Source organism: Alternaria postmessia (assembly GCF_024291825.1).
Source record: "Alternaria postmessia strain BMP 2775 chromosome Unknown scaffold_161, whole genome shotgun sequence".
NCBI classification, from domain to species: Eukaryota; Fungi; Ascomycota; class Dothideomycetes; order Pleosporales; family Pleosporaceae; genus Alternaria; species Alternaria postmessia.
The window spans coordinates 25,411-38,614 of record NW_026260234.1 but is presented as its reverse complement, the minus strand read 5'-3'; the positions used below and the strand labels follow the sequence as shown (position 1 = coordinate 38,614).

Here is a 13,204-nt window from a genome sequence, read left to right as displayed (position 1 = left end):
GCTGCTTCACGGTCGCCCATTTTGGTTGAGTACGTGGAGAGATAACACGTGTTTTGTGTGGGAGTGCTGAGATTTGTGAGTGATCAACATCCCCGGGTGATCAACATCCCGGTCAGCTAGCTTAATCCCCGCGCTCCTTGCGTCATTGGGCGTGTACCCTCCACGCTCGCGTTCTACAAACATCTTGTTTACACGTACTCGTCATCAGCACCGTTTGGAGCAGGCTCCAACCCCTCTACCCTGAGTATCAACGTCGCCCTACAAGCCTCGCTACTAAAACACCGACGCCGAACAAGGAGCTTAGAGGCCTCCCAGTACCAACATGGCCGACAAGATCAGCTCCATCACCGACCTCCCCCTCGACATCCTCGTACTCGTATTTCCCTACTTAGATGCCAAGAGCTTCCTCGCCCTCTGCAGCACGTGCAAAGCCTTCCAGCAACCGTCGATTCAACTAGATCCCGCGTACTGGAGTTACCTCGCCAGAACAACATTCCGCGTCCCGAACCAGCCAGTCGTACAACATGACGGCGACCGCTGGCAGAAGATGTATCGTCGTATGCTTACCCAGAGCCGCGTCTACACATGGGGGCATAACTCGCACAACCGCCTAGGGCACGCCCTTGACCCGGAGGACCATACACATGGCCGTCGTGGGCCTCGGATGAGAGCTGGCATGATGCGGCCAGGCAGGCGCATGTACGCGGCACACCAAGCCTTTCCGACAGAGATGGACAAGACAAGAGACTTGGGAGTCATTGCTGATATGCAGTGTGGTGGCTGGTCCACGACCCTGCTTACCTCAAAAGGCACTCTCCATACTGCCGGCGTCCTAGATGGCCAGCGGATACTCCTCGCTAATGGGCCTCTACAGCCGCTCCGCTTCCCTGAAGGATATCCTCCTACCGCTACCGATGCCCAATACGAAGAGCCAACCGTCGCGATTCGCCAGTTCTCCTCCGGTCGTGCACACATACTCGGACTCTCTGACAGCGGTCGGATGTGGTCATGGTACGATGTCAAGAAACCTGCGCTCCAGGTCAAATTCGCAACCCTACAATGGAACGAGATCTCCCTGAACGACACAACGCGGACAACGTCCAACTTTGGGCAAATAAAACAAGTCGTAGCAGGTTGGAGCCGCAGCTCTGCCTATGTACATGGCATCGGCATTGTCGTCTGGGACCCAGTCGAACGGGATCATGGTGAGGACGGCACCGATACTATGCTTGTCTTGGAACACGCCGAGGTCCCCCAAACCGGCTATCAACATGTCAAAGGAACTCGCGAGTCCGATGAGCAGAGGGCTCTAGGTCGAGAGGTCGGGGCGGTACTGAACTATGTTCTGCTTGAGCATTTTGTCTTGTTCACCACCGACCTTGGCAAGGTCTTCTGTGGTAAATTTGGAGCCAAGAACCAAGTCGAGGATGTTATTGAGCTTCGAATGGTGCGTCATGAGAAAGGAGCTCCTCTCGACGTTCAAGGCTCGTTCCGCAATTTTGCCATCTTCAAGGACAACGAAGTGATCACTGGCGATCAAAACTACCTTGAATCATGCTGGAGCAATCGTCACAATAGCTCTGGAGACATGCAAGGTCTCAAGAAGATTCCGGCTTTGCAGGGCACTAATGTCATCTCGATCGCTTTCGGTGACTATCACTACCTGGCACTCCACTCGAATGGTAAAATTACATCGTACGGCACCGAAAATGGTGGTTGTGGCTCTCTCGGTCTGGGCATGAACGATGACAACCTAGTCGGAAAGGCGCGCGGTATTGTATATGATCAATTTAACAACAATGGTCAGTTGCTCCCTCACGCATATACGACCGGTCGTCAGATTTGGTTCGACGCAAGGAAGAACGAGTGGCTCAAGGAGGTTGTACACGACCAAGCACACGCTGAAGAAAGCGCTTCGCGCAGGGAGCTATTTCTAAGCGACCATAACGTTCAGGGTGAAGTCAGCGAGTGGTTTGAGCAAGAAGGCAGAGCCTGGGACCAAGACGGTGGCGAGGACGGTCTTGGCGCATATTTCGCTCTCCAAGTGAGCGCTGCAGGATGGCAATCTGGTGCTTTGGTCTTGGTCAATGAGGACTTGGCTAAGAAGGAGCCGTCAAATAATCGCGAGGACAGGTCATTTCCCAGGCTCAAGCTCTCCGACGGCAGAGAGATGCCCGGTGAGAAGGAATCTGACGAGTGGAGAGAGGGACGTCCAGACTTCCAGCTCAACACCTAGACCGAAACACTTGAAGATGCCTTGATAGTGTCTTTGATTCAGTATAGCGTTTATGAGCTCTCAGCGTACGGCTTGTTTCTCAGATACAACTTACAAACACTAAGCTCATTAATCTAGTCACTCGTACCTGAACGAGTGGCTTGGCGGCAACGCTTTATCTTCTGTCACTGTCGCAGTTTGTCATCCAAACCTTACCAAAATGTGATGGAGCCTCACACCTTGTCATGTGCTAAAAACTTTGCGGTCGATGCTGAAGTCATGAAGCATGACTTCTGCTCAAAGGTCCGTACAGCGTCAGTTGCGAGAAAGCTAAGCGCAGATCATGAGAGGGAAGCTTTACCTCACTTGCATGCATTTGCGAGTCATAGAAACATTGTGTTTTAGCTTCATCATCTAGTTGACAGCGGTAATCTGGTAGTTAGCCGGCTATACGGCGACCTTCGATTATTCTGTTCGGTGTAGCTAGATATGGTCCTTGTCATCCCTATGGGTTAGCAGGACATTGCCTTTGGGTAAAGATGCCCTCCACGCCTTTGCCCTTTCCTTCTCTGCTTTTACCCATTCTGGCCCTCGTTTCTCATCTGCCTCTGCTTTCTCGATATCTGCATGTATCCTCGACCGTTCCGGATACGATGCTTCTGCTTTGTAGACATCGATTTTACCTGAAGCTTCATCCATCATAAGAGGGCCATAGTCGTGAACGACAGTCTGACAGAACTCTCTCCAACTCTTCCTCAAGATCTCCTTTCCGTCCTTTTGCTCAGTTGTTGACAGGCAGCTATACTCAAGGCTCCATAGTGCGAGTTGCTTCCAGCTGTAGAGAGACATGCTAGGTGCGCCAACCATGATTTGATAGAACTCATGGGACATTGAGTTGCTGTGGTTTTGTTAGTTTTGTGACCAGGGTGATGCGGGTTAAGAACAAGAGGCGTGGTGCAGAGTAGGAATCCTCATACCTGAAAAGCGACGGGTTATCCGAGTTGACCGTGCAGGGTATGCCCGCAGCCAGTAGTTCTGGATATGGGTGTTCCTTGACCTTTCTGCAAAGATGCAGCAACTCATTCGAGATAGGACAAAGCTCAATACAGATACCCGACCCAGGTATGAATTCGTCCCTCTTGAACCTTTTCACAAGATGCGGGTGCTTCAAGAGTGCAAACCCGTGCCCGATGCGCTTCGACCCCAAGGCCGCTGCGTCGTACAGGTTGGAGTTTGTAGGGTCGTCAGAGCCTCCAGTGTCGAGCAGTGTCTCACCGGCATGAAACATGAATGGTATTTCCACTTTCATCTCTTTGCAAGTTGCTTGAAAAGCAGCAAGCTCTTTCTTATAAAACCCAATGTGGTTGGGTCGGTCTTCTGCGCCTACGAGATCGAAACCTGTGCATGTTAGAGAATGTTGCACATGTTGTGTTCCATGTTGCTTACCGCAAATTAGATTTGGATACTGCAGCTTAAGCTCGATGCACTGCTTCATCTCCTCTCTCATCATAAAATCAGGTATCGACCTAGGTGTACAATATATGATCTTGAGTCCAAAGGGAAACTTGTCCAGTCGCCCTTCATTTTCGAGGCTTGCTTTCTTAGCTTTTAGTGCGTCTACAATGAGCTGCATCTGGGCAGAATTGTTAATCTCAACCTTGCCGTCGTCGGATGGGATAGATTTGTCCAAAAGCATAGGTCGGAGCTCAGCGTACATAACGTTCTCCTCGATCATACGGTCGATAGCGTTGCCTATGTACTCCTTGTAAACGCTCTCATAGTTCAACAACCCTTTAAAGGCTCTCGTGGCTTGATTGAAACGGGCCCATACTCTGTGTAGATATCAGTAAGCATAGGAACCATGTAGGGAAAGACCCACATACCCGTTTACAGTTTGTGTAGACCGATAGGCTTCGTCCTGGCTGAGCACCATCTTCGATCTTAGCCAGTTCTCAGCGGGATACAGAACGGCACGTTTGGGTTCCCCACAATGACGTGGTGGACGTGGTGGACGTCCTGCTTGGAACGTCTCGGGCTCTTCTTCTTTGTATAAGCCTGGAAACTTCTTTTCAAATTCCTTCCGGAATTTCTTCCATGGCATCCAGACAGTTTTCAAGTAGGCAGGGTTTTTGACGTCTCTCGGATTCGTCAATTTAGGATACGAAGCCGAGAAAATGTTAACGCCACGATTGACGGTCCCTGGATCAACGACATTGAAAACCATCTCCGTCTGACCAAGATGCTCTTCCTCTGTGATTGGTATTATACTGCGGATGTACATGTTTTCCATCTCGCGGGCTCGCACGAGCAGCAATTCAGGATGCAATTCGGCATTAAAGTGAAGATGTAAAAGAGCACCCTTCGGAACGATTTTGGCGATTTGGTACAGCTTGCTTTGGTGGTCTATCCGATCCTTGTTGGTGAGATATTGGCCACCCATGTCCCGATCATCGTCTAGCGGAAGTGCTTCTGAAGCCAGGTTGCCGAAGGTGACATTGCGCTCATATTCACGAATCGCTCGGATGATGTCTGCGGCTCTTTGCTCCACTTCGTCATCCTTCTTCTTATCCTCCGAATCGGAATCGCTCTTGTTAGGCCTTGCAGATCGATCCCACGCATCCTTGTCCTCAGCCTCAAGGAATCTGCGTCTGTTCTCATCATACTTCGCAGTTACCGTCTTGCTGCCTACTTCGGTGTCGAAAAATGCTCTCGCCTCAGTTTTCTTCTGATCTAGTTCCTCCATAGTCGAGGTTTTCTCAGCAGACATTTCGGTCACTTTCGGTTCTTCTGAATGTATTGGTATCTTCCTGGTGGGTAGCGGGCTGAGGGCCCTTTTTCTCTTCTTCGGCGAGTCAGCTGTAGTCATAACTGGCCTGTTCGGGTCCCCTGGAGATCCGTGCCGGTCACGTACAAAGCTACATCTAACAGTCAACACTAACTCACAAAACAGATACGAGTCTTCACTCAGGGACTCACAATGTGGGGATGACAATACCACACTTGGCCAACAACCCCGGACGGGTTCTGTGGGGCTCACTCGAAGTTTTGGATTCGGCGTCAGTGGGCATGCCGATGATGGTTGTATGAAAACGTCTATCACCGGCTGCTCATGCCACTCGAAATGAGGCTGCAGGTACAGTAATATGATAGATGCACGAATTCTCGGTCACTGTTCTTGATTGACCGGTTTGGGCTGTGTGCGATTCTGGATCTTCAAGACGGTTGCTAGATCCCGCAAAACGAGGTTGCTTCAAGGCACACCTCGTGACCAGGTGGTACTCTAACCAGGCGATGGATATGGTGTACCAAATTCAAGTACTACTGTCCCGCTTGTCGGCCTAATTTGCAAAACCGACTGTATTAGTTTCATTGCCCATTGATAGTTTCTGATGTAGTCTGTTCGCTGCGCCTCATGCCCCGCGGCTAAGGAAATGCGCGAGGCTGGGAAACAACTGATGCCTAGAGACATAGGCACGACAGAGAAGATATGAAGTTGCGGTGAGCTAGCATGGAAGTTTGAAGCAAAGAGAAGGACATAGGTCTCTGCTATAATGGATAAACGATGGATTTTGCGCGCTCGCTCGTGCTGGGGAAGAAGGGACGATGCCTACAACGATCGCGTGCCTGAGAACGCGCAAGAGATAGAAGGAAGGAGCAACCACATACATCAGCGCACGCTTCCTTGCGTATGATTCTTCCTTCTCTTAACAACTCGAATGGATGCGACACCACTTTCGATGCCTTTTCAATGCAAACCTCGTCGGTCGGTACAGCTGTCGCTATCGCATCGGTGTCACGGGGATGTCAGCCTGGTGCGTGCGCCTGTTCTGGTGTTGCGAACAACAGGCGAGTATGGCGATCACAGTTGAGTTCAAGCTCAACACGCAAGCGGGGCGCAGCGATCCAAACTATCGCGATGTCGTCGCGACAAACGGATCAGTTACTAAGAAGAAGTTGGAAAGTCAAAGCTGGGCAGAACTACCCTACGCTCACAAGATTGAGGCTATGCTCAAGCCTCATGCATTCTGCCATGCGCCAGACACCCTGTAGCCTAGCCACTGGTCCTGTCAGCCATGTTTGCCCCTCACTTCCCAGCCTGAGGCATCCAATAGCTGCACAAGCCCCAATCCATGGGGGCTGTGGGAGTGCACAAACTCCCGTGTCCTCGATAAAGTGTCTGGGCCTCCGACCGGACTGGTAACAGATGTGCCACACGCAGATCCGGTGGGCGATGCAGGCGCTTTTGGCCCCCAACTCGACGCGCGCGACTTTTACTGCTCCACGTTGAGCTTCGTCACCATCATTCATGCCTTCCTCGCCTCAGTTCCGCATCCGTCGTATATACTGAGTACGCTTACGGCACATTCCTACTGCATTATAGCGCGTCGATTCGGACCTATGCATCGTTTTCGCAGCGTTCAGCCTTCAATACGCGTTGAGCTTTGACGATAATTTGAGCGCTTATCGATATGTATTGGCTTCCATCAGATGAGACCGGGAAGATATCACTCAATGAATTACAACTCGATATCGTTGGTTTCCTTGCCATCTTGGGCGAGGGTTCCGTGCTCGCCAACGCTCAGGTCTCGACGCTCTCGAGATGGATATACCTACCACGGTTGATCCCGGCACCTCAAGCGCTGATGAGGCCGACCAGACCGACACAACTGGATACATTCTCGGGATGGGTAACGGGCATCGTCAGCGGGAATCATAGAGACTACATTAATCATATCGGAAACATTGTCTGGTAAGTGTATTTCTACAAACATTCTTGCTATTGGTAAGCTTCCTCGATAAATACCACAACACGTCTACCGGACTACGCAAACCACACTAGAAGCCACGCGTACCGTTCCACAACTGCGACAGTACCGGACAATGCTGATCAGGAATCCACCAGTGATGCCGACAAACTCGCTCCTTTCTCGGTCCGCGTCGTCAAGATAAAACGCAAAGACGACCTACCACTCAAGGCTAAGACCTTCGGTCCCCTCACCGTCGTAATACTTATCGGTTTCGCCCTCTCCGCCCTTCTTCTCGCACTATCGATATGGCAAGACGATGGCATGTCCGTCGTAGCCACGGTACTCCTGTCGCTCCTCTCCAGCCTTATCGGTCTGGGCAACAAATGGGTGTTGCAACTTCCTAAACGCAAGGTCAAGTCGGGAATAGTTCCCCGTGGCGATGTCGTTATACGGTATCCTAAGGGTAGTTTTCTCATCGTCCGCTGCGAGGAAGACGTTGCTCGTGAATTGTACTTCGCACCAGAGAGCATGGACTACGTCCTTACGCATGGCCCGGCTTACCGAATCCTAAGTCTGGTGGGCACGATGATGCTCATGGGCGGCGTCATATGCCTTGCCAACGCTCAAATTCAGGTCCAAATCGCATGGGCAGGTTCCTACATGCTACTCGGTGCCTCATATTGGATAGTCGCTGCCTTGCCTAGCAAAATGCATTGGGACACGTCTTGCTACACAGTCATCAACGAATGTCTCTCCGACTCTGAAATGGACAAGAAAGGATATCCTTCAGAAAATGACACATTCACACAAGCTCTTTGGAGGGCAATCTGTGTCACCAAAGAAATCGGATGGGTGCGAATGAGCGCCGCATGTCCAGATACTGAAGCTTGGCGCGAATGGCTAATGGAGGCAAAAGCATGTAGCGAAGACTTCAGGTTAGTTGAGGGCGAAGAACCGTCGAAAGGTAAAACGATGTGGGAGATACCAGAATGGGACGCACAAGGGTCTTTGGGGAGGCTTTTGGCCGAGCAAGCGAGAAACGACAAGAAACTGATAACAGAGAAAGTGGAATCGGTTTGACGACTTTTATTTGACTTCATGGACATTCTTTTGGGGTTATGCATAGCGATGGGACACGACCTTGCGGATCATCATCATACGACTTACGAATCACGACTCGAAACGACACATTCATCACGAATCGATCGCCTCGAGCATATATTGACGAATTGCGCATACCATTTACTTCAACGCGATGTACTTAAAATTTCCAGCACATTTCGTTACTAAGAAATCACCAATACGTGTTGCATCTTTAGCGCTTTGAGCGTTCTTGTATCTATAGTATCGTTTAGAAGAGGCTGAGCATTATGCAGCCTGGGGTGTGTTGGCACCTATGCGGCTGTGCATTACAAACTCCACCTGTCCCTCACCGGTTTCTGTTAGCCTTCGAGTGCGTATATTCACCTTTGATACTCTCCAGATTATAACTCGTTCTAGCTAGAAACTGATACCTCCGCATGCTAAAGTATCCCAAGTCATGCAACCCGCGCCATCGAATTCCTCGCAGCCAGCCTTGCCAGCTTCAGCTCCAGACCCCGCTTCGGCCTCGTCAACTTCACATCAAACTCAAACTGCGACACCCTTGGTAAGTCAATCAAACGCAACGAGCACACCTGCGTCCTTGAGCCCACGTGCGACCTCGAGCCCATCGCCCAGCCCACCAAATAGAGCTCCTAGCGCAACGTCGTCATCCACGACTCAAAACGACACAGCAACTCACCTCGCTCCTGTACGTGTGAAGTTTGACAGCCTGCCTCAATGGCTGCGGAAAGATTGGGATTTGAAACTTCTTGCATTGCTTGCGCTGGTGTGGGGCATCAAGACGTATAACGAGCAAATACGCGGTAACAAGCTTAATGAGATGGAGGCTTGCAGAAACCACCCAGTATGTTTCTTCGAGGTATGCTGGTTCATATGATGCGCCGATTAACAGCGTTAGAATAATCCAGCATTACAAAACACCTCACTGTGCACTGAGATGAGAAAGGCACACGACTTCGATGAGCTTGTTAGAAGAAGCACTGAACGCGTTCCGGATATTGTGTACTACCCACTTGTATGGCGAGACATCTTTAGAGCATTCTTTCCTGTTCTTCTTGTCATTCTCGCTGTATGGAGAAGTCGGCGGAACATGGACTCATCTCGCCTGGGGCATGATCAAAACACCTTACGCCCGAACCTACGACCTGCTGCAGCAACCTTTGATAGATTGCCTTATGCCACAGAATCTCTAGAAGCTATTGACTTCTACGAAAATGCGCCTCTAGATCACTTCCTCGACGTCCACAGATGGAGTGAACGAAAGCAAATGTCCAAGATCTTCCGGACATTGTTTAAGTTGTTCGGAAGGTTTCATCACGAGTTTCAGGTGGTGAGTCGTGCAGAAATAGCCTGTATGGTTAGCAAGCTGAAGTGAACGCTCGCAGATCTCGAACCCGTGCCTACACTATGAGCGATTGTACCGTGCTGCAATGTTTCAGATACGCGATACTTGGCAAGATGAGCCTGGCGCAATCACAGTTCCGAAGCACTACATACCTTACAAAAATGGTTGGTGGGAACTGTCCATGATGCAAGAATCTGGAGCAATGTACTGGGATCATCAGCAAGGTCAGCGAGTGGTACTTGACCAACATCCCTTATATCCATCAGCACCGCACAAACACATGTCTCTGGTGTTGGCTGTTGAGAAAAAGTTATCCCTGACCAAAGTCTCCGTTTGGCTCTGCGGACTTGTTGTTCTTGGAGCATCTGCCTGGTCATTGAGATACTCGACATCCACAGAGTTCCTATCATGGATTACCATATTCGGGGCTGCGACTCTCTTTGGTGGCTGCCTGGGGATCTTGTATCTCCAATTGCATTTCGTCAAGAACCGATATACCGATCGGTTTCGCCTTGCCCAAATGCGAGCCAGGATTTTCTTCCAGAGATTACATTGAGGCAACAGAGGGGAAAGAGCCTACTCGTTGAGTGCTTTACTGATCATGAGTAGCGTGTCTGGCTCTTGAGCTACTGAATAAACGATCTTTTTGAGCACCACGGTCACACCACGTCTGATTTGTTACATAGTATTTATAAGACAAGTCTCATTCGTACACAATGAGGGCTCGACCCATGTATTAGTCACTACATGTCACCAATGCACTTCACCAAACCAAGATTATACCCTCTAGTCAGACGCATGAACAGAAAGTGATGTACACTCACCAAGGTAGTGCATGTCAACCTTTGATTGGTCTTGGCTATTGAGCCGTCATCTATTGTCGAGTCATCTCCGCGTTAAAATGCTGAATATTCATGGTTTTACATGTCTGAGCCACCCTTTCTCGAGGCAACTCGACAGTTTAGTTCAGCGCCGATGAGGACCCTGACTGATCGATACCTAACGGCATGCTAAGGACTGAACCGTCAAGGCTCCAGGATATGCCGTAGCTAGCATCTTGCACTCTACGATGCGTTAACTAACGTAAGAGTCATCTGCTTGGTATCTCGCACACTCTTTGTCTCTGCATCTCTCCCGCTATGTTCAGGTAGCGCTCTTCCACCGCTGTTCGTAATCGACCTTCCTCCTCACAACGCTCCTCAACCACTTCTCCAGATTCTCTCCTTCAACCTGTCCATCGACGTCCATGGCCTCGCCCTCGGCTTCTAGCCTTACGCCACCCTCCTCTTCATCGTCTTCCTCTCCGCAGCACGCATCCTCGGCCATTTGACATGCCTCGTTCCACTCTTCGTAACTAAACTTTCCTTCGCTCTCCCCCAGCAACATCTTTCTGTCGCCCGAGAATGCGAAGACGTGGACTGATCGTATGGGCTTTGCGCGTAAGAGTTCGTTGGCAGTTGGCGAGAGGAGAGGTGGGAAGGAGTTTGTAGATGGTGAGGCGGGTTGTGCAATCATGACAGAAGTGAGAACTGTGCGAAGGGGTATCGACGCGGAAAGCAGGGCGAGAAGCGCGGTATGTAGAAGATGTGGGAGGAGGGTTAGCGACTGTGTGAATGTTAGCGATTAGTGATACAGCAAGACGATTTAACTGTTGAACGTACGGTGTTGACACCTGCTGTGCTATCCTCTTCCGGTAAACTTCTAACTTGCAGTGTGACTTGTACAAGCGTCCGTGGTATCGACCTTGTCAAGATGATGCTGCGCAGTGTGTTGTGAACAAGGGTTTCAAGATGCCTTTCTCTTGGGCCTTGAGCCATGTTAGTAACCAAGTCGCGATCCCTCCTCTAACGATTGTACATACTTCCAACACCCATAGCTGGTCTGACATTGACCTCGATCGCAGCTTCCTCAGGCAGTTCGTCGCGTCGTTGTACTTCGATTGGGCCATTGACGGCGCCAATGATCGAGTAGCCATTGTGGGTGTAAGTCGCAGAGCCGTCAGCACGGTTCAGATGCGTGAGAGTAACTGTAGGCGCGACCATGATTGGGTGTGTCGTTTCGTATGCGCGTGTCGTGCAGAGTTCGATTGCTGTATGTCTGATGGTGTAGTGCGGTAGGAATTGTACGCAGCAGGCAGAGTAATGACTAAGCGAGGCGTTGAGAGAAAGACAACAACACCTATGCGCAAGGATTTGAAGAAGAGTGGTTGTAGTATGCGCTTCTACACATCAGTGACGACCATGTCCAAAAGTTTTGGTGGGGATGCAGCTCAGTCCACCACGCGGCTCAAGCTTCAGACCTCGGTGCATCACCGCGGCCAGCTCAGCCATGCTTGCCGATGCGACAACAGAGCTCCACGCGTGCTTTCACCGCCATAGACATACAGCGCATCGTCTCCACCCATTATAACCTCAACTTCAATATCAAACATCGAAGCCGATATATATAGAACATCATGGCAGGCTCATCGCGCAACGCATCGCCCATCAAGCGCCTCATGACTGAACTCCAAACCCTACAACACGACCCCAACGATGCGCTTCTCGAACTCGGACCTACGGATGATGATGTGATGCAATGGAGAGCCGTCATGAAGGGTGTAGAAGGAACGGCGTACGAAGGTACACACAAACCCGCAATTCACTCTACCTATACCGCTTCACTTCTATACACGACCACACACAAACCTCATTCACTCGCTAACACCTCACAGACGGCTGCTGGCTCCTTTCCATCTCGATTCCTTCGCAATACCCCCTCTCTCCACCCACCATCCGCTTCGTAACACCCATCTGCCACCCCAATGTCGATTTCAAAACCGGCGAGATCTGCCTCGACTTACTCAAGACGGCGTGGACGCCCGCGTATACCATCTCTAGCACCATGACGAGTATACACCAACTGCTCACTAGTGCTGAGCCGGATAGTCCGCTAAATGTGGATGTTGCGCAACTGTTCAGGACAGGTGATGAGGTTGGTGCGAGGAGCTTGATTAGGTGGTATACTATTAGCGAGAGATTTGACTGGAAGAATAAGAGATCTGCATATTGATATGGTCGAAGCAAGAGATGGTATGGCGCAGTTGGGCGTGGGTGACGCATACAGTGAATTTGTTTTGGCGTTTGGTTTTGATTGAGATACCTATTACGGAGAGTACGCGAACGCTTCATGTATTCGCAATGGATTATACTACCAACACATCAAATCTGGATCGCGTAGGCCTGCTCCGTCCGTCGTATGCGCTTTGAGCCGTGGAGCCTACTGTTGGTGGGAATACCGTGCTGACCACTTCTCACAGCCGTGCCCATCGTGATACCCTTTTTAACGCAGTCTGACATATGCACCCCACGGCTTCGCTCCACCTTCAGCTCTCCACCAAACTCCGCGATTACGCATCTCATTGATCGACAACGCGATATCTAGCGAGAGGCAATCATAGACGAGGAAGATCGACCGTATGCCTTCCTATCTGAGCGCGGTTTCTACAAGCGACGTAGATCGGCCGCTAACTTGACGTCTACATTCAATGTGTTGCTGACTGCGTTGGATGTAGTACGTACTCTTCATGCACTTTACACATACACGAGGAAGTCGGTTGCAGTCAAAGGAAGGTGTCTCCGAATTGCTTTTGGCGCTTATGCCGCGCATGTGCGGGTGGCTTGATAATGCAATTCGCAATGAGGCTTGAGCGAAGATCGATGTGTTGTGCTCAGAATAGAAACTCCCTGGGCATCGTGTGGAGATGGAGAAGGCTGTAGAAAAAGCAAGGCCATAGTCGCACGGGTGACATAG

At 50.5% G+C, this 13,204-nt stretch overlaps 6 protein-coding genes across 6 annotated transcripts; 4 read left to right on the top strand and 2 right to left on the bottom strand.

The window, feature by feature from the left end:
• Nucleotides 1-322: 322 nt before the first annotated feature.
• Nucleotides 323-2,236, top strand: J4E82_011059 (uncharacterized protein; the record flags this gene model as incomplete). The annotated part of the gene is made up of 1 exon (XM_051737269.1): nucleotides 323-2,236. One exon carries the CDS (start codon nucleotides 323-325, stop codon nucleotides 2,234-2,236), a length of 1,914 nt encoding a protein of 637 aa, XP_051582987.1.
• A 462-nt stretch (nucleotides 2,237-2,698) lies between these two features.
• Nucleotides 2,699-5,283, bottom strand: J4E82_011058 (uncharacterized protein; the record flags this gene model as incomplete). The annotated part of the gene is made up of 5 exons (XM_051737268.1): nucleotides 2,699-3,113; nucleotides 3,193-3,613; nucleotides 3,662-4,047; nucleotides 4,099-5,130; nucleotides 5,192-5,283. The coding sequence occupies 5 exons, from the start codon at nucleotides 5,281-5,283 to the stop codon at nucleotides 2,699-2,701; spliced, it is 2,346 nt and encodes a 781-aa protein (XP_051582986.1).
• Nucleotides 5,284-6,684: 1,401 nt separating this feature from the next.
• Nucleotides 6,685-8,043, top strand: J4E82_011057 (uncharacterized protein; the record flags this gene model as incomplete). The annotated part of the gene is made up of 2 exons (XM_051737267.1): nucleotides 6,685-6,965; nucleotides 7,119-8,043. The coding sequence occupies 2 exons, from the start codon at nucleotides 6,685-6,687 to the stop codon at nucleotides 8,041-8,043; spliced, it is 1,206 nt and encodes a 401-aa protein (XP_051582985.1).
• An 844-nt stretch (nucleotides 8,044-8,887) lies between these two features.
• On the top strand, nucleotides 8,888-9,442 carry J4E82_011056 (uncharacterized protein; the record flags this gene model as incomplete). Its single annotated transcript, XM_051737266.1, has 2 exons — nucleotides 8,888-8,911; nucleotides 8,966-9,442. The coding sequence occupies 2 exons, from the start codon at nucleotides 8,888-8,890 to the stop codon at nucleotides 9,440-9,442; spliced, it is 501 nt and encodes a 166-aa protein (XP_051582984.1).
• A 1,113-nt stretch (nucleotides 9,443-10,555) lies between these two features.
• On the bottom strand, nucleotides 10,556-11,454 carry J4E82_011055 (uncharacterized protein; the record flags this gene model as incomplete). The annotated part of the gene is made up of 3 exons (XM_051737265.1): nucleotides 10,556-11,017; nucleotides 11,074-11,219; nucleotides 11,274-11,454. 3 exons carry the CDS (start codon nucleotides 11,452-11,454, stop codon nucleotides 10,556-10,558), a joined length of 789 nt encoding a protein of 262 aa, XP_051582983.1.
• A 413-nt stretch (nucleotides 11,455-11,867) lies between these two features.
• Nucleotides 11,868-12,463, top strand: J4E82_011054 (uncharacterized protein; the record flags this gene model as incomplete). Its single annotated transcript, XM_051737264.1, has 2 exons — nucleotides 11,868-12,033; nucleotides 12,126-12,463. The coding sequence occupies 2 exons, from the start codon at nucleotides 11,868-11,870 to the stop codon at nucleotides 12,461-12,463; spliced, it is 504 nt and encodes a 167-aa protein (XP_051582982.1).
• Between the last annotated feature and the right edge of the window lie 741 nt (nucleotides 12,464-13,204).